This window comes from Coturnix japonica, chromosome 1 (genome assembly GCF_001577835.2).
Source record: "Coturnix japonica isolate 7356 chromosome 1, Coturnix japonica 2.1, whole genome shotgun sequence".
NCBI classification, from domain to species: Eukaryota; Metazoa; Chordata; class Aves; order Galliformes; family Phasianidae; genus Coturnix; species Coturnix japonica.
In genome coordinates this window covers 27890788-27912344 of record NC_029516.1, presented here as the reverse complement: position 1 = coordinate 27912344, position 21557 = coordinate 27890788, and the positions used below count along the sequence as shown (strand labels likewise).

The window sequence follows — 21557 nt, the reverse complement described above, 5'->3', positions numbered from 1 at the left end:
TAACCACACACACAAATAAACAAACCCAGGCCAAATCACAATTTACCTTCCTAATTCACTGCATCAATAATGATAACCTTTTGCATGCAGATTTTATCACAAAGCTTTAAACCAGATAATTCCTATTGCCTTAGTTAAGTAATGAAAAGTAGGAAAAAAAAATTACCCAACATATACTTCGTAACATTTCCTAGAGCATGGAACCCCTTATAGTCTGAAAGTGCCAAAGGTAAGAAGCTACTTCACTGATAAACTACGTGCTGTCACACTTCATTTTAACAGTCTATTAATATTTTTAATAACAAAATACATTTGAAAAAAGTAATAACCAATATTATTTCTGAGCCCAATTTATTCCATCACGACAGCTGCTTTTAAACCACAAGTTATCAACTAACAAAACCAATATTTTGTAAAATATATTGCACATTCCACCCTCCCTGTTTTCACATGAAATCATAATCCCATATCACCAGATCATAATACTCTGCATAGGATCCGTCTGTGATACCATCATCAGAGATTGCAGAATTAGGTAAGAAAAAAGCAGCCGGCTAATCCTAACAAGGATGTGATTTTCCTGCAAATGTTCCTTATTATAAAGCACACTTAAGAAATGCATGCACAAAATACATTCTCAATTTTTATTTTTTTTTTTTCAGATTTCTCCAGAAAGCATTGGATGTTTTTCTCATTCCGTACTATTAACAAAAGGTGCTTCCATTGAAAAGCCCAAGTGTCAGCGTGTTTCTGTAACGTTTTTTAATGAGACAGTAAAGAAAAAGGAATTCATTTTTTTTCCTGTCTTTATACAAAACTTCATCTTTTATCAGCGCACATAAATATGGTTCTTGGAAAACAGACCGCTAAACAGCGTATGAGCAGGTAGATAAACTTCTTCCATTTTTCACCTTCCACACTTCCTTGTTTTACGTCTTCATACTGAGTGAAAATGTAATGGCACAAATATTCCTATCAAAGCTACTTTAAACTATGCTGCAAAACCAACTGACTGCAGCTGTTTGTAAAAGTTCCTAAGAAATAAGATGAACAGTCCCCTGTTTCTACCCTGCTGTACATCCACCAGCAATTCAGAGCCAATATATGAACCGTGGAAAAGTCTTAGAATCACAGAATCACAGAATTATCAAGGTTGGAAAAGACCTAGAAGATCATCCAGACCAACCATCACCAATACTTCCCAGTTAAATCATATCCCTCAACACAACATCCAAACGTTTCTTGAACACCCCCATGGTCGGTGACTCCACCACCTCCCTGAGCAGTGCATTCCAATGCCTGACTACCCTTTCCGAAAAGTAATACTTCCTAATGTTCAGCCTGAATCTCCCCTGGTGCAGCTTAAAACCATTCCCTCTAGTTCTATCACTGTCTACATGAGAGAAAAGGCCGACCCTTAGGCTGACCCTTAGGCTGTTGTAAGGGAACATATAAGTGTCAAATCGGGTAAATAAACCTGACATAGCCTAAAATCTGTAGGGCTTTTTGTTTGTTTAATACAAACTCCTATACAATCTCATTTCCTCAACAGAAAGGATAAAATTACAAAGGAATCCATCACCAAATTCTTCAGCATCCCAGAGCTTAAAAGGTATAAAGTAATCATCCCAGACAAGTGTGATGAGCTATTAGTACTGCAAGATGAGTTAAAGAGCTGGAAGCCAAGTTTCTCCTCCCCTTTGTCAAGAGATGTGAAAACTTCTGTTATATTTGTTGAGTGCCCCATGTTTAAAAGGAAAGAGGAAACTGGCACAACTGCACAGATATCAGAACAGGAAGGTCCTCAGGAAAACCAGACAGTTCTTGGCCCACCATCATGACCACTGCAGTCCCCATAAAATGTAGGTACAACATGCTCCTTGCTCTTTCAACACCGGCATCAGTGCCCTTCACATGTGATTACTATTTTGATATGCTGTCAAATTAACCTAAACAATGCAAATAAAGAAGGCAATTTTAACTACCTAAAATGCAGACAAACCAGAATGTAATGATGGAACAAATGAATGACACTTTCTAACTACAAGCCTCGACCTCGCTGAGTTGCAGTAGTCGGCACAGCCAAAAGCAGTTCTGAAATGCAGAAAAAGTTTGAACTTGCCATAATGGAAGAGATTAGGAACGGCTAATAGTTTTACTACAAAATTAAAGAAGTGAACAGAAGCTATCGTAAACATCAATAATTAAAACAAAAGCCAAGAACAAGAATCCTCATCCTTTTAAGTATTGTTCAGATTGTCCCTCAAATAAATGCTTCTAAGATTTCTGGGATTATTTTAACCATACAAATGAATTGCTTGAAATTGTTCAACACATTAAGAGTTTTCTTTCGAGACAACAGGAACACCTTTTTTCTAACCTATTTTACAAAAATGTTCATAGTAAGAACCACTCTTACCAAAACTGCATTACCGTAACATTCTATTACGCCAGCCATAACAGCGAGCAATACTACACATTTAAATATACGACTCGCTTCAGAAATACTTTTATTATTGCAACTCAATGTATATCTTTAGAATAGTTTTACTCCCTGCAAATACTATTTGATCTAAAAACTACACGTCGTAAAATCTTATTGTATATTAAATGTTTTATAGCAAATGCATATTCGGTACTATTTCTTTACCAGAACTAAACCTGTTCCATCCGCTACGTGTGGTGTGTACGGTAGATCTCCAAAGTACAACAGCACCATAAGCTCATTGTGGATTAATCAAGAGAGTATTATGAAGATTCACTAGACCACGCTCCTTACATAAAGTTCCTGATTCTGTAAGACGCAGCAAACTTCTTCCCAAAGCAGGGATCCCTGACTTCACTTGTTGTGGCACTCAGAGAACATCCATAATGTAAAAGCCTACAGGAAATAGTGTTATTCATCTGTCTGAGAGGCAAATACACAAACTTCCAGCCTTTAACTGACATGTGCAGCATCATTCCATTGAAATTTAATTGTTATCAATATTAATTGCAAAAAATTCCTTCCTACTGTTCTAAAGAAGTGATACGCAGTCATCATCAGCTTTATACTAGCTGTACATTTGACACCCTACTGTCTTCATAGTATCTGATGAGAAAACTGTGGTCCTATGGCAGCCTCTTCATTTTTGCTAAGAGGTTGCTCAATTCTTAACGTTCATGAACAACTCATAGCATTAACAGTTGGCCACTCTAACCGTTCTTATTTATTTCTGAGATCACCATGTAAGGTAAAGCCTAAAACTGATTGTTCTCCATGCAGTAGTAAATCAGTCATTTGAAGGCTGGTAAAAGAAAAGTAGACTTGCTGGGTTTTTTTTTATATGTACAAGCACAGTGCTTACTATTTAGCAGCTAAATACACAACATAGGAACAAGTACCACTGGATTAAGCTTACAAACAGGTTAAAAAAAAATAAATGGGGCAGCTTTATGTAAAACTCCAAAAGCCAAAGATCAAGACAGACAAACTTGAGAAATGTTTGTGTAAAACAGCCAGCTGATATGGGGTAATAACTGCACCTCAGATTAATCAAGACATGGGCATTCAGGTTTTAGTTTACCTACACTAAAATACTGCTACTACTATGAAAAAAAGGAAGTTCCTAGTTATAATCTAAACTTCCAAAGTATTTTAGCGTAATAATACAATAGGTATTAAAACTTCCTATTCCAAGCTGAGAGGCTTGCAGACACAGACACCTGGAATGCCAAAGCAGCTCACCCACAATTAAGGCCTCACATTACTAAAGCAGTCTTCCGCTGCCATCCCTCTCTGTGGTAAAGAACTGTCTAAAAGATATAAAAAATAAAAAATCTTCCTTTAATTAAAGGAAATTGCTTAGGTATGAAATATTACACTTGCTGCACAACTGCAAAACACAACTCTAACAATCCGTTTTCAAGTCAACAAATAGTTGTGGTAAATAACATTTTGTAGACTGAAAACAAGCCTGAGACCTTCAGGGTGAGAACTACAGTACCAGAAAACAAGCATCCTTTCAACCAAGCATCTTTTCTTAAGTTGTTCTTACAAAAATTCTTACCAGCCATAGGGCAAGTCTAATTTCGCACACTGTTCTGCTTTACTGAATAGGAATGTGTTGTTTTTTCTCCTAAGATAAAGATACATATATTTATTTAACCATAAAAGTGTGAGGCATTTGTGGTAGCAGTTCTCAAGCTTTTTGATAGATACCCTTTATCCTTTCAGACTCAGGACCATTTCTGCATCCATAATCTCCCAACTGCTGTTCAGAGCGTACACAACTGCAACGAAAAATAGCGAGACTGCACATAAACTGCATTTCAGCCTTGATTATTAAGAAAAGAAGGGTCCTGCTGAGAGTATCCCACAAGGCAGCTGACAACTGAGAACTGATTTTAGAATTCTGAAGCATAAATGTAGTACATGAAGAAGTGGTGGGAGATCAATCACTTCTCAAAACGATGTCTAACCTAGGTGTTACTGATAAAAAAAAAGTATGCATATCTCTTTGCAGAAAAAGGTTGAGAGGGGAACATGAGTCCTATGGATGACCTTATTCCACACAACTATTTCTGTTTATTTATGCTGGGAATCCCTTATCTTTGCCTCCTCAACGAACGCCCATGGGAGCATGGATGCATAGAAAGATGCTCAAAGACAGAGATGCAAAAGGTAAGAAAGCAAAGTAACAATGGCAGCTACGTCCACTAAGCAAGTACTGATGCTCGCTGACATGACTTTGCAGTAACATACTTCCAGGAGATTTTCTTCCTCTAAGGGCAAATGTTCTTGCCTTGTGTATCAGGAGCTGGATTACTGCCAGGCACCACAGTTGTGATCTCTGAAATGATTAGCACTAAAAATTTAAATGAGGTCTGTAACAGCAGTATTTTATACTTAAAGTAAAAAGAACAAATGGAAACTACAGCTGGTACATTCTTCGATACTTCTTGACTTTTAAAAAAGTCCTTTAAATGGTATAAAAACAACTTGGTCATAAGGAAATAAACATAAATCATTACATAAACACTACCTCAAATGACTTACTACATGACTCCTGGAAACTTTTCAGGCATTTCACTTCCCAGTGTAAGAGATACCAACTCACCAAGGGTTTAAGCCTTAGCAGAATCCAATTTAATAACATTTGTTTTCCAAATGCCCCACCATTTACCTTCGGCCAAAAGGTCCAAATCCACACTAAGGATTCTCTTGTCCCCTTTTGATGGTATGTCAAAAAATTCTTAACTATGCAGCATTTTATATTCACTTTATTTTCAACCTTAACTGCCTACATTTTATAGCCCATAATCAGCCATACATCTCTTGTGTTATTATTATTAATTCAATGCTATTTGTACTCCTTTCACCAGATATCCTCACAGTACCGTCATAATTTCCTTTGATTAAGTGTCTTGATTACGCAGGAATTTCTCATGGTCAAGGAAAATGTTTTCAAGCATAATTCAGTCTGCTCTGCACACATTCTGCTCCACAAATCTACCTGTCTCAACACTTCTAACCTATGATATTATTCCTTGATAAAACTCTGTCATTTAACTTTCCATACTGCATTAATCTTTCTATCACTGCCTCCTGTATCATCATCAATGCACAGTTCTCTCTCACATATGCTTTTTGCATACAAAATCTACAAGCACACAAACTCTACCTGACAATGTGTGACTAGGAAAGCTCCCTTCTTCTAAGACCAGTGCCAGCAAAATGTCCCTACTCAGCTTTCTTGAGAACACTGCAAAAATAACAACCACTTCAGTCATCAAGTATCTTCATTTTAAAACCCACCAAGATCCTCTGATCTTTCTCTCTCTTCCTCATTTAGTATCCACATACATACTGTGAGACCTAAAGTTTTTACTAATTTGATCACTCGTTAAACTGCTCCATATTATGTACTAGCCAAAAAAAAAAAAACAACAACAACAAAAAAAAGCTGTTTATTTCCATCTGTAAATAACTTCCGGGAACACAAGACAACCATTAAGTCTTGAGAATTACCTAGGTGACAAGATTTGATCTACTGCAGCAACCTACTGAAAAGGGGGAGAAAGAGATAAAAAATAACTACTTGCTAAATACGCAGAGTCTTTTCTATATTCTAGAGTTGCTCTCTATATTATGGGAGTTGTTCTCCTCACTTTGCCTATAATGCAACTTCCCTTGGTACATATGACAACCTTGACAAATCTAAAGGAAAGCAAATGGAAAAACTCTTTTCAGAGAGTCAACCGTAACACAATAAGAATAACTTACAAAACTTGATAAAAATAAGCAATAGAATAAACTAACAACTGTAGGCAATTCAGGACTGAGTCTGTTGGCGCCTCTCTGCAGTTAATGTTGCACTCAGTGGAACCCTGACGCAGGTGTCCATAAAAACACATCTCTGTAATTAAAAACAAACCAAACCAAACAAACAACGACAAAAGAAAAAAAGAACAATCAAACATCAACAACAAAAAAGCACCACAACCCCTCAGCACCACCAACAACCTGAAAGCAGAGCTTGTATCACTACTGGTGGGCAATGTCAGCAGCACAGCAGTCGCTCAAGGGACAGCAATATTGTCTGCTTGAAAAAGGATGCCACAAGCTGCTAAGAAAGATAACAGCAATAATTTCTGATGTACATTTGCAAGAAACAATGAGGAGCTATGCTCCTTTTCCACCCTCCTCCATGCAGTGTGGTAGAGCAAGAGGCAGAGAAAGCAGATATGGATCCCCTTTAAATAATTTTCTGCTTTTATTCTCTGGAGACATCAACGTTACTGAGAGCTCAAAAGGAAAGTGGCAATAAGCACAACCGCGAAACACAATTTTTTGTTATCTTCCCAAAAGAAAAGGTGTATATTATATAAAAACAATAATTCCAATCATAAACAGAAGCTATGCAGCTGCCTGACGGTACCTGTATGCTATGGCAGTAACTGCAGTCACATGAAAAATACAGTTTGCCCACACCTTGGAGTAGGCCGCCTGCTGTGTGCTCACCAACTGCACTGAACAATTCACACTTCCCCTCTTGGAGCAGTTTTAAACAGTAGCCATTTTTACACTACAAACTGAGTTTAGTAGTTCTCTTCCCAAATTATACAAGCCTGAGGCCCTGGGCAAGCAGTAGTTTCTGAACACATAAGGTCATGAACTATCAGAAAGAAACAGCATTTTGCACTTAATTCCACCCCAAGACTGAAACTTTGACTCCACATCTTCATTTTCACACAGGTATAAAAGCTTTTCTTAGAATCTGTGAAAGCTTCCTCCATTCAATTTTCAGTTAAAAACTGATTCTTAACAAATCCGTAGTGTTAGAGGTGGGACAGCTTCAGTTTTGAGGTAGTTGTACTAGGACTACTTCTAACATCAGTGTTCCACATGCCACATACATAACAGCATTTCTGCATTTCATAGAATTAATGAACAAATTACTCGGGAATGTTTCTGTCTTACAGAAAGTTACAGCATCAGCACGTGAGAAACCCCTCACGGTTCCAGCACTGTATCCTTCTGTTTTTCTTAAGCACAGCAATGCCTATAAAGAAGTTCGGTTTATTAACCAAGAAGAAACCACCTCCCTGAAAGCCTTTTAGGGAAGAGATAAAATCCTTTATTTTCATAGAATCATAGGATCATTTCATTATATGTAATTTTATGCCCTTATCATATCTTAATGTAAGGATAAAAGTAACTAATTATGATGATGACAGAATTTCTACATCAAAATGAGAATGGTAAATTTGGTGTTAGCAAAAAATACAAACCAGCAGAAGAGAAATGTATAATATGAATGCAGCACTGGGCAGTACAAATGAAGATGCAGAAGAACCCACTGGAAGGTTTATATCATGTATCAGAACCTCACTGCAGAAAGCAGATGGTGCAGCTCGAGTCCAGAGAAGTTCACAATGACATCCTTCACTCAGCAGCAACCCAGCTCTGGGCCACAAGTCCTAATATCCAGGGACTGACTTAAACAAGGGGGCTGGCCATTAAGGACTGTAACTTTTCAGCATGTGACTACATAACCACTGTTTTTCTTTCTGAAATGTATCTATCCCATACACCACGACAAACACTGTCCTCACCACCAGAATGCAGCCATGCCGGTCTTCTCAACAAGCGCACAAATGCACCCAGCTCACTACATTCACAGTCCCTTTGCAAATCAACCATCTGTATAGGTTCAAGAGCTCTTCTCCCTCTCCCTTTAAAATAGCTCCACACATTTTGTCTTCCCTCTTCTTTGGCTTTCACGTGGTGGGACCAGGTGGACCTGGAGCTCAGGGTACGCTTCTCAGCTCAGGGTATGAGCACCGGACTGGCCAGCAACCCAGCTGCACAGATGCATCTCAGTGACTCCGTGCTGCACATCTGGATTGCTTGGCATGGAGATGTCTATCTTCCCAATGGGCACATGCCAAGTCAAGAAATACATTTATTCTTTGAATCTGCAAACCTCAGCAAATGATCTGAGCCAAAAAAGCTTTGTCAAAAAAGAAAAATTAAATACAACAGAGTCGCTTCTACCTGGTTGCCTTCTACAGTTGAGCTCTGTGCAATCCACCCTATAGAGTTCCACCTTGTAAAGCAATCAGATCAACAGTCCTGTATGTTCATGTTGCTGCTGTACGCTATATGGTATGTGAACAATCACACACCACCCTTGCACACAATTTTTGCTTCTATGCAAAAGCCTCCTGAGGACAAGTGAAGAAATGAATCCCCTGTTTACACTTACTGCAGTATCTGAGGGCCTCTCCTTCTAAAGCCAGCACACTTTGTGTTAATATACGTGGCCCAGATCTTACGAATCTGACCTTTCAAAGTACACACGCAGGACTGACACAGAATGCCATCGCTATCAGCCCAGCTCTGAACAAGAATGAGATTCTTCTATGGCACATGGGCAAAAGTCCACACTCAGAGCTCATATGGCAGATCTGCTCATATGGCAGATCAATATAAGCAGCAAGTCACCATAAAACTAACAAAATCTTTTGGCTTTCCATTGGACCTATAACTTTACAGACAATTATCAGGTCAAACTGCAACACACAGACATATCCATACAGAAGTATGTAAGCACATTTTGGGAAGTGGGGTGTTTGTGTGTAGACATACGGAGAACAGTAAAGTATTTCAGAGCCACCCTTCTCTTTGATTTTACTTCAGAAGCACTTTCTTCAACAGTCAGGCCAACTCTGTTTAAAACACAATTAAACTGCTCACTAAAAGAATGGGAGCTACTGCAGAAGAGTAGGATTTGTATACCGGTGATGTTAAAGTCTAAACGGAAAACAAATCCTGTATTCTTCTATGACAAAAAACATCTTTCTAGAAATGAAATTATATTTCAGTAATAATAGCACATTAATTATAAGACATAAAAACAAAACACTACAGAATGTAATGAAGTCATTGCCACTGAGTATTGTATTTTGATTTTTTAATACTTTCCACTTTGTGCCCTGATTAACATACTTCTCAATAAACAACCTCACGTTACACTCAAAGAAGCATGTGGTATATAACAAGATAACAAGTTTAGCTAAGTTTGTTGGAAAATGCATTCTGAAGCATGTGAAGAAAAATGCTTAAAGGTACCTCGATCTGTGTGGTGCTTAAGGCCCTGAATATTCTTCACATCCAATTTAACGCAATAATTGACTACGGTGATCAGCTTTTGCACATAACTGTGCTCCAAAACAAAATTTTCACTAAAATAATAATGTCTCTATGTGCTACTGTTACTAAAATGACCTTGGAGAACAAGCAGAACACACACCAATGCTGCAATGCCTGACTGGGTCTGCACAGTACCTGAAAGCACATTTTTCAGATGTGTGAAATACCTTTTAGATATTGGTCTGGATCCTGTGAATTCCACATGTCCACAGCTGCACTTTTTTCTCCTTCTTTTTTCCAGATCCAATGGAATCTATTCTCATTTTGCTGTAAAATTCAGTATTTTATGGTTGCTAAGCACCTGAATTTTGGCACTTTGTCCTCTTGCCCTTATACCTGCATACGCCTTTTCTTTCCTTCAGTTTTCTTTACAATTAGGAATTCATTTGATTACAGTAAATATTCCACACACAGTCTATGGCTACAGATATCGAGGGGTCAAGGAACAAAAAATGAATTCCACCTTGTAGTCAAAGATTGAGAAGACTATGATTAGAAGAGAAGGAGAAATAAAGACGTGTGAGCTACAATGCCAGTATCACAGGTTATTCCCCTCAACCCACAAGCAAAGAAATTTCTGAATTGGCCCATGTGGATAACACTGTGGAAGCCAAGATAGTGGGGAAAGGATGTCCAGAAAGCAAACCCAAAAACTCCTCAGAAATAACTGCTATTGAGAATGATCAATTACCATATTGAGCAATGAGTCAGAATTATGTAAATGTATATTAAGAAAAAAAATACCTCAGTGATACAACAGATTAATACTGTCATGGAATTTACTTCCACAGAGCACATAAGGCTTTATAATAAAGAATATACTATGGAGACAAAGATAAGGTTGCATATTCATACTTAAATGAGGTCAACCCTGATCTTTTCAGGTATTTACTGTGCAACCATGGCATTATATGAACACAGACTGTTCATTTCAAATGTAAATTTCCCCAGGTTTTCATAGATGGTATCAGGAGGCTAAAAGCATTCAAGAAACAGCTCTGCAATCTCCAGCATTTCAGAGCTCTCCTATCTTCCCCAAAATCACAGAGAACATATGTGAACTCTGTAGTATGGAACTGTTTATCTGACTGGGTTCTACAGCATTTAATCAGAGTCACCAGAACCCAGGTAGTCCCGAGAAAAGTCACTGAGTAAGGGAAGTAATGCTCTTACATTTATTTTCATAGCTTTGCTTTTAATTCAAATTTTAAAGTAGTAATAATAATAAATCACACAGTTCTACTACACCTATTTACATAATTTTCTTTGTTAACATACTAAGAACATGCTAAATTTGCCCCCAGCTTTAACTACTATTATTTAACCTAAGTCCTTGGGTTGCATCCCAGAATAGTTACCCCAATGCATTATGTCCTGATAACACACAATCTTATAACACTACTACAGAATACTTCCCAAAAGAACTGAGCTACTCAAAGGCACTCACGTGGTTTAGGCATTTACAGAGCTGAGAATCTCCCCACATGGATTATCATGGAAGCACCACAACCTTTCGACTGGAAGGCAGAGGCCAACCAGCAAAGGTAACAGTGCGTAACAACACAGAAATAACTGTAGCCATAAGTTTCACCCACCAAAACTTCAGCAAACAAACATACAAAAACTGTTGCAAACGTTGTGATATAGAAGGTCTCTGCATGGTAATAACCGCATTACCACACAGGACTTCTATGCAGTCGATGAAGCTACGAATTGACAACTAACCCTGTAAATTATTCTGCAGTACTACTAATCTGAGCAGTTGCTCCTCCCACACCAATAAAAAAGGAAAATAATATGAACACAGTTCAGTGTTGCACAGAAACGTGCTCTACTGCATCATTCAGCAGAACTCCCCTGTGCTGTAACAATATGCAATCCCTCTTTAGAGCATAGCTGGCTTGCTACCATTTATCTAGAGTTACAATAAATACATACACATTCATTTTCAACATGAAAACTAAAAGCAGAGAATTCAGTGTCACTAGCATGTTGCTGAAAAGCTAATTCAGGTCTGCTCAGACTTGAACTCATTGCTCCAAGGAGACTGTATTTTAGATCTGATACCCAGCTCACTAATCTAGTACCTCAGGCAAAGCCTAAGCTCGCTATTCTGGGTACCATCTTGCTGTTTTATTATCCTTCCTTAAGATAAGCTTCTTTCTTTCAACTGTTCCAATATTTCTCTGCTTAGGTATCCCAAGTTTATCTATTCCCTAAGGAGTAAAGATTGTTCTTTCTCTCATCTATGCTATATTTTCTGCTTTTCGATACTGCAGAGGGCAAACAAGCTTATGAGTAGTTTTATCTTCCTCATATATTCCTAATTTATATTCATTTTCATATATTTAAGATATGACATAGAAGCACGAAGAGACACAATCCCTGCATTAAAGAGCTTACAGTCTCACACTTCTCTGTGTGACAGGTAAACAAACACCACTATACTCACTTTATAAATATGAATAAAAAGACAGCAAATGATTTAACTAAGGCCAGTGAATAAATATGTATCAGATTGATAACCAGAAACAAGATTTTGTTACGGCATCTCTGGCCTATATTTAACTCCCTGTATGAACCATGTATCTCGTAACAATACTGACTGATACTGCAGTTATTTCAAGTAGTCCCACAGAAGCTGAGAGACACCACTTTGACACTCTGAACAGGCATTTTAAAACAAACCACAAACAATCCACTCTCATAATCTGTTGCATACTTAGTTTTCACTTTTTCAATTCACAGAACACAACTCCGGACTGCTGTATGTTTTAAACAGTGCTTCCTCGGCTACTGATTAAAACTCTAAGAGATGGTAATTACCAGTATCCCTATGGATGGCTGAAATAAGGCTCAGAAAGAAAAAAAGTTGGCTATCCTAACTGGAATCTTGTGGTAATAAACAAACAAGAAGTTCTACTATATTTGGATTTCATTCCCATTTGATATGCACTTTTCAAAGGAATGTTCTGAACTTCTATGTACTTCTAGTGCCTCTCACCTGTAAACCAGAATAAACTGTACCTATAAACCACTACTGAGGAAAGGGGGGATGGGGAAGAGTATGAAAGCCTACTGAGACTTCATTGCAAATAAAAAAGGCAATTAAAGCCTATTAGCTGTAGAACAAAGTCTGAAACCCCTTTTCTTAGCCCAGGCTTATTCCACTCCAGCAGGAAAGAAGCAATACCCTTCCATCCTTGTGCATTCTCAGTGCTGCTGTAACATGCTTACCATTTATTCAAACCTAAGATGTTACCACAGCTATCAATAATTCAAAAACATAAATTAATTTTTATATTGTTTCAGCTGATGATTGGAAATTGGTATTAACATACAAACTGTGCACCAGTTATTAGAAGATTCAGTAGGCCATGAAGTCACCAGGAGTTACCACAGTGTTCCCAGAAACTTGCTCTTTGTAGATTATTAGTTCTGACATCCATCTAGGTGAGCTTCCAAGTAAGGCAATCAGAATTCTGCTTTACAACTGGAGAACAACACTGCTCCCCTCTCCCAATAAACCAGAACAATTCACCTTTTAGGTATTCATTTAGGTAATCATTTGTACTAAAATGCTTGTAAGAAAATAATCAGAAAGTATGTCAGCATTCACCTCACTGATTTTTCATTGCATTTTTCAGTGGTAGAGTTTACCCTCTGCAGGAAAAGCACAGGAAGTTTGATAGAGGTCAAACATCTGCATAGTGACTAGTAACACAACACAACTCTAAGGAAGATAAATTTAAGGTAACTACTTCTCCCTTCACCTGCTGCTTGCAGGTTCTGTTTTTACATGGGCTCTACTACCCTCTGAGCAGATGCACAACAACTCTGACTAGACAATAACCAGCCAAATAAATTAACTCCTATAGAGAGACATTCTGAGATTTTAATAACCACCAGATTTAATTCCTCTAAATAAAACTTCAGGGCACAAACAGTACCTACTTTTGACTGTAAATGTCAACTGTATTATTACAGTACAACTAAACCAGAATTTCCCTCCAACAATGGAAAATACTCGCTTAAGACTGAAAAGCAAGGCCTCGGATGCCTCACTGCAACAGGCCTCACAATTCTTACCTTGAGAGGGAAAAACAATTCCCGGCAGAAATCACTATAATGTCACCCGTGGATTCATTCTCTGTCCTGCCAATGACTACAGGGTTTGTGATAAAATTAAGCACAGCAGATTTTTTTAGGTGAAGTCTGTAGTATCACAATAAATGTTTACAGCTTTCTAAGATGAAAGTCCTCATTATGATGTTATTCAAGAATGGACAGAACCTGCAAGGTTATCTGGTCCATTTTTCTGCCAGTCCTGGCTCGCTCCCTATCACACAGTACCTATCACCCTGACCAGCCTAAGTTTGGATAGCCCATGGTGTGGGTTTCCCTCCCAGCTAAGCTTGTAACACTCATTCAACTTCTGATCAGCATGTGTTGGGGTTTCTGTGCTGCTGTCTGCTCTGAAATTCCTCCTTCAGTTTCATCTCAGCTCACACATTAACACAGCTCCTTATCTTATTAAATATTATCTTCCTTTTAAGTATGTAGGCCTTTTAAAATGCTTCTAAGATACCATGTCCCTATTTCACCCAAAATATTCACTAAGCCACATAAGATATATTTATTTCTCAATTACTTTAAAATCAATTAGTCCTTTCTACCTTCTATCTATTTTCCTGTTCTTCTCTAAGTTTCTGTCAAGTTGCCACACCTGTTGCAAAGGTCCTTGGATGCAAAACAGTACTTAGAATACAGTCACGCAGTCTCATACCAAAAAAATCAATCTCTCTCATTTCCAGTGCCTCTGTGGATGTAGCCTAAGCTTATTCCACCCTGTTTTACAAAGTCTATACACCATACTGTAAACTGAGGCCTGTTCTCCCTGTCAGAAGCATGCACAAATCCTTTTTATATGAAGGGGAGCTGGATGCACACAACTGACAGGATTATCAGGCCCATGGTATCACTCCTATCTCTGTTTCAGCAACACTGCTTTCCAGGTTATTCCCTCACAGTGAATACCTGGTTTGGGTTACTGTCCCTCAGATGTTTTAGCACGCTCTTTCCAAAATAATCTCATCTATATTTTCCAACATGTCTCATTTCTTTAGATAATTTTTCTTTTCTGCTCTGACTTGTGTTTAACCCTTCTCACTTTATCACCTGCTAATGTCACTAGTGCACTAGTCACTTTCTCATTAGGTTCATCAACACAGACACTGAATATGCCTAAAATGGCCAATCTTGTATTACTGCATGCATATGCAAGCAACTCTTTTATCACCTCAAACTGCTGTGACTCACCAAATATATTCTTCATACTTTGTTTCATTTTTGTTTATGGTCCTTCAACCAATTTTTCACTCAGATATCTATAGGTATAGATAAATAATTTGTTAATGAGGGACTCAGAGATGTATTTATATTTCAATTAAATATGCATAATTATACTACAGCTACAACTATCCCTTCATCCTCTGAGGCCTTCAACCTGCAATCAGATCTGGCAAGCAAGCCAGTCCTGTACTTACCCATCATCACTGATCTATGTGCAGATGCTGCCGCAGTATCAGAGCAAGAATGACAAAAAATACTTCTTCAAAGTAATTTTGCTTGGAAAATTCCAGGCTTTTACTGTTGTCTTCCTATTATTTCTGCCATTACTTTATTAAAACCAGGAATTAAAATCCTGTAAGTTTATCTAGTTCTTCAGCTCATGTTTTTTCTCCCCAATATTCTCTATATCTTCCCCCCTCCCTCTTATTTTTTTAATATTTTTTGTGTTTTTTTTTTTTTNNNNTGTTTTTTTTTTTTTTTGTTTTAAGTAGGAGACCAGTACTATCATTAACTATTTTCCTAACTTTCAGGTGCCCCTCTGTTGTCAATAACCATTTCACATGGTCCTGGATTTTAACTGCTCTCACTTTTCCATTCTACCACACACGCATTTTCAGGAAGTCCATCGTAATGGCTTGTCTTTGTAAGTTTATGCCCCTTTCCATTTAGAAATGGACCTGTTTTTTCCCTACTCGATTATCCCCTAACTTCCCAACATCTACAACAGCAAACTCTTATTCGCCTTCTCACCAGCATTAACTAATTACTGCTGCCTTCACCATAAGCTTTGCAGAACTGAGACTCAAACTTACCTTACCTGACACTGTCCTTTCACATAATATCTCTTAATGCAGACGAATACTTTTTAAAAGCAAAAACTCATTTGGAATTGCGTACTTCATTTGCACAAGGCCTCTCGCTCTCAAAGGCCTTATGCAGCCCCACAACAGAACTAAATGTATCACTTACTCTCACATGAAAATCAGCAGAACCTTGTACTAACATAGAAGGTCACTTCGGTCCAATTCTTCGTAGGACTGTAATCTAATCAACTTCTAACATAAAGAACAGCCTACATTTCATGTTAACTTTTTCTTCACCTCCTGTAGGTTTACCAACTAACAACAATGTAAACGCTCACACTACCAATACTTACATTTATTGCTCCATATTAAAATGTTTTCATTTACACTGTAAAATAATCTTTAGGTGCATTTAGAAAATGCTTTCCTAATTCACCTCGACTAAGAGGAAACATCTAATGTGCACTACATCCAAAGGCATTACACTCTGTGACGCTCACACAGACTTACAGAACTACATTAACAAGTACAGCCTATCAATGGTCATTGGCAGCGTGGCTTTTGATTGCTCACTAAGAACCACAGTGCATGAATTATTTCACCTGTCTGACAGCTCAAAGCAATGCAGGCACAAAGTTGGAATGGTTCAAACATTTCTCTGATACAAATAACTTTTTCTAGTGAGAGAAAAGAGAGGGTGGTTACAAGGGAAAAGAAGGGGTTGATGGGATGGTCTGTCATGTTTTCAATATCATTTATCAGAGCTGTGTCTGAAGTTTGAACAGTTCACATCATGAATGAAGTCTAACATACGTCCCCGATGACAACCAGCACAATTCCACAACAGTCAAAAAGAAAAAGTAGTTGTAAGAAAAAAGACACACCCCACAACAGCTTATAGGAAGGTTATCTGATGTTTGTTCTGCAAAACACTCAGTATGATGAAGCCAACAGGACGACTAATGCCACACAAAATAATTCAACTTCCTAAATTATTTACACAGCAATTTAGAGTCAAAATGACTGCATTATTAGAGATAACAGTAAAGCGAGCAAGGGGTCCGTGCAGCTTGAGATTTTATCTCAGCCAACACGGCGTGCCAGATGTTTCATAGAAAGAAGCAACTTTCATCACAAACCATCACAGACCCAAAGCTGCAAATGTATTCCTGTAGGTGCACACCCCCAAATCCCTCTGAATCCAGCAGGATCCCACCTGCCACACAGGTCACTGCATTGCTTCATAGGACACAACATCCAACTGGATAACAATTTATACTGAAGTTAACAGGCCTCAGTTTGTTGGAATTTGTTTGCAAAGTCACTACAAAAGCGAGATCAAGACTACATTCATATTTCAGAGTCAAGAAGAGCATTTTTAGTTTTTATTTTATAAACCCAAGGGTAATTCCTCAGCTGTTCATAAAAATACAGCCCTATAAGAAACCTCAGGTTATGGTCTTTGACACAGATACACAAAACTCTTTCTACAAATTCTGCATTAGAGCAATTGTATTTCCCCATGATCAAATCAACCCCAAAACCTTCAACGTTAAAGCAAAACAAGCATTAACCTAGCAGAAATATATACACATGTGTATGTATAGATACAGCCTGCATACTGCACATATAGGGCAGTGAACTCAGCTGGAAAACACATCAAACTCAGATTATGCCAGAGCAACAGTGAGTACAGCAGTAATTCTAAAAGCAAAACAAAAACAAACCACCCCCCAAACAAGCAACTTGGCAGCTTCTTTCAGGATGGCCAATGCAAATGACAGAGATGATGATGAACCAGACCTTCTGAAAGACTCCTCTTATCAACTTATTCAAAACTCCCAATTAAAAAAGCAAACAAGCACCACAACCATTTATATTAGCTGTAAATAATCAATTCTATGCATTTTCGGCTACTGTATATAAAATAATGCCAATAACAAAATGTTAACAATAAAAATAGTATTTCTGGATGATGGGTTCTAAATTAGAAAGCAGTATCATGTTAAAAATTAATGGTCACTGGGATGCTAAATTAACATTAATTATGTTAACTCTCACAGCATTTATACGCTTCCAAAATATATATGAAAACACAAATGACAAACAACCATGACATTACAGTGCAAAAAGTTAAGCTTTCAAGCTTCTGTAATATGAAATTAAAGGCAGTAGGTTAAAAAAAATAATAACAAAAAAAAGAAAAAAAAAATATCATTTTGCAAATTATATGCAAAATCTTGCCAGGTAATAGATTATTACATGGTCCAACAGAAGAACTCAAAAAGCAGTAACTATTTGCAATGATTCAGTGACTCTTTAGCAACATAATATTATGTATTAGAGAAAGAAAATAAACAGGCCATCCTAAATTGAGCTTCCCACTTCATTCCTAGGCCCAGTAGCAATCCTAAACTTTGCTAAAGCTATTAATCATAGGCATTTATTTCCTTAGTCTGAATCTTAAAGCAATCATACGTCATCACCAAAAAAAAGAACAATTCAGTAACTACAGATATCCGACTAAGGTTTTCCAGGCATCATTGTAACTCAATAACTGCTCCACTGTGCTCTGAACTCTACAGCTTCAAGCTGGAAGTCAATCTAGGACAACCAATAGAAAGTGCACCTGTACAATTACTGCATTTCCTAATTCAGAAGGCCAAACTGCAGCCAGATAAAGCTCATGTGTACTCACATCACCAAAACACAAGTCCAAAAGCACATACATCTTTCATACACACTGTTCATCTATCTTATCTTTAACAGCAATTAAATATACCATCTATACAGTCCAGAAACATAAAACTACATTCCTTAACCAGCCTGCAGAAAACTCCATTCTAAATTAAACACAATCGTCTCTGCAAAGCATCTGGAGACACGATACATGCAATCATTTCAAAACCTTTCACATAAAAAATAACCACCAAGTTAATCAAAATTAATTCTTTAAAGAAAAATAATAATCATCCAGTGGCTGAGCAGCACCGCACACAGTCATTGCAAATATCCAACATTAACTCCATGCTACATTAAAAAATAATCTGCCTCATCAAAAATCATCTGGATGATTTCAAGGAAGGTAACCTTATTTTTTAAAACTGCAGCAATCTATTATTTTTCCAGCGAGAGAAAAAAAAAATATATATAATATTTATCTTTTGTACTCCAAAATAAAACCTAATAAACGCTGCTAGTAATTGATAACAATATAATTTAGCCCAAGCAGTCTGTCTTCCTGCTGATGCATTTTCATTCACTGCCTGGCCCCAGTGAGCTGTAAACAACTTCACATACAGGAACACATTTCAGCGCTTCAAAAATTAAACTAAGTTTCTGTAAGTACAATAACAGAATCCCTCACTGCCTGGCCTTTAGTAGCACCGTTCTGAAACGATCAGCAGAAACGTCTCCCACATATCTCTTGTACATACTGAGGATCCCATCAAAGTTTAAGGCTTGCAGACGTAAAATATAAATAAAATAGCCGTAAAACATAATTACCTTTAAGTGACCATTGCACCAGACAAACAAGGAATTGGAAGTATTTTTAGGTCTACGTTACAGCATTTTTAAAAAGCAAGGGGTATTTTTATTATTGCACGCAATGAAAACCAAATACAATCCCACACTCAAAATACCACAGCAACAGCTTGGTAGCACTCACCGCAAGTAATACTGTTTTAAAGCGAAGGCAGCATTAGAACAACTTCTGGGAAAGTTGAACTCCTCCACGATCTCTCCCCACTGGTTCTTCTCGGAGACCTGTCAGAACAACACAGGCCCGATGCACACCGTGCCCCCAGCACAGCTCCACAGAACCCACCCAAACAGGGGGCTGCCACGGAGCAAACGGATAAATATACCGAAATAAATAAACAGGAACGTGTGTGGGGTCGGGGCCGCATTTCCTGCTGACAGCCTTTCCTACTATTTCCCCCTGGGAATCCCCCCTGCTTCCCCCCGGTATTCCCCCCCCACCACCACCCTCACCCCCCGCCGATGTGTATTTTTCAAGTCTCGGGGACGAGCAGGAGGATTCGAGTCGTTTTGGGGTTTGTTTGTTGTTGTTTTTCCTGCCTGGACAATAACCAATCGGGAGTCCCTCTGTCGCCCCCTTTGAAATCCTGCCGCGGTCCGTTAAAACCCGCACGAGTTGCCCACAATGCGGGGCGGTGCGGGAGGGGCGCCCCCTGGGCCGCGGGGTCCTTCCCGGAGGGTCCCCCCGGGCCGGAGCCACAGCCACGGAGAGGCCTTTCTTTTGAGGCCTACATCTCTGTCCCCAGCCTCGAAGCCTAAAGATGGCTATTTGATTACACACCGTCTTGGGTGCCCCTTTTGTTATTTTTCTTCGGGAAGGGCTCGGAGGGCAGCGCCCGGCCCCCCCCGGCCGCGAGGCTCGGTTCCTAGCCCATGCTCCGTGCCGATTATCGATGTTAAACATGCCCGCTAATTTTGAGTTGCACTAAAACTGCGCTCAGACTCTCTCCGTCTCCCTCAGAGAGAAGCAGGCAGAGCCGCAATCACAAGCGAAACAAACTGCCCCTCACGGCCCCACACGCCCCGCTCCCCCCTCGCCTTCCCCCGGGGCAGGAGGGGGTGGGAGGTGGGCAGGGAACGGGGCCGGGGCGAGGCCGGGGGACGCCGTACCCCGATCCCCCCGCATCGCTCCGCCGACAAGGCCGAGCCAGCAACCTGCCTGCCTGCTTCCTCCTTCCACCCCCCACCTTCCCTAACCCTCTGGAAATAGGCCGGTTCCCGGCACCCCGGCTCCCCCCGCCGCCCCCGGGGGTCAGAGGAGACTTTTGGGAAGAGGTTAGCGAGAGGGAAACCCAAATTAAAACTTCCACTCACCTTCCCAAATCCGCCTAAAGTGGTGACTCTGGTGTAGAGAGCGTGAAGATCCAGCTCCTTCCCACCCACCACAGGGATCTTCTTAAAAGGAGACCTGCCAAAGGAGATCCACACAAAACACCGCCACTTGTCAGCTCTGCCCCCTCTTCTCCCCTCGCCGGGGCCGCCGTGTCCTTCAGGGAAGGGGCTGGAAGTTGGATCTGCTCGGTTAAAGCCTCCCCCCCTCCCGTGCCATCTCCCCATTTTCCTCACCCTCTGCTGTGGTGAAACTGCCGCAGCTCGTCCAGGAAAGCGAGTCCCTTTCTCCGCTGGTCTGCGTGGTTTTTACCCGTCGAATTTGCCATTTTTGTATTAAAAAAAAAAAAAAAAAAAAAAAAAAAAAAAAAAAAAAAAAAAAGGGCCTCGTAAAAAAAAAAAATTAAATCCAATTCGAAAAAAAAAAAAAAAAAAAAAAAAAAAAAAAAAACGGCCGACGACAACAACAACAATCCTCGGCTCCTCCTCGCCTTTAAGAGACCCAGGTGCCCGTGCTCGGCCGGGGATCGGCCATGGAGAGGGGCTTGCTTGAAAAAAAGTTTAAAAGGAATAAGGGAGCCCCGAGTGCGGTAACCGCGAGTCCTGCCTCCACACAGCGCGCGGGCACACACACGGGAGCGAGAGGGGCACGCTCCGCGATTCCTCCTCCCGCTGCCGCTCTCAGCACCGCGAACCCAACCGATCCAGCCTGCACATGAGACTCAACATGGTGCTGCTGGATCACACAATGAATTGGGTTACTGTTGTGGCGGGGTGGGGGGAGCCGGAGTGAGGTACTGACAGTGTGTGTGTGTTACAGACGCGGCTCCGCG

General features: G+C 39.5%; 1 protein-coding gene across 4 annotated transcripts in view; it reads right to left on the bottom strand.

The window, feature by feature from the left end:
- The window catches only part of ARID2 (AT-rich interaction domain 2), a 100645-nt gene extending 79560 nt beyond the window's left edge, over positions 1-21085 (bottom strand). For 2 of the 4 annotated variants that reach the window (XM_015854939.2, XM_015854954.2), the window contains exons 1-3: positions 20962-21085; positions 20710-20803; positions 19523-19620 (exon numbers count right to left, since the gene is read on the bottom strand). In XM_015854939.2, coding sequence (XP_015710425.1) covers positions 19523-19620; positions 20710-20803; positions 20962-21053 — 284 coding nt within the window. In that variant the 5' untranslated portion in view covers positions 21054-21085. The other 2 variants (XM_015854929.2, XM_015854945.2) reach the window with 2 other exon arrangements.
- Positions 21086-21557: the final 472 nt, after the last annotated feature.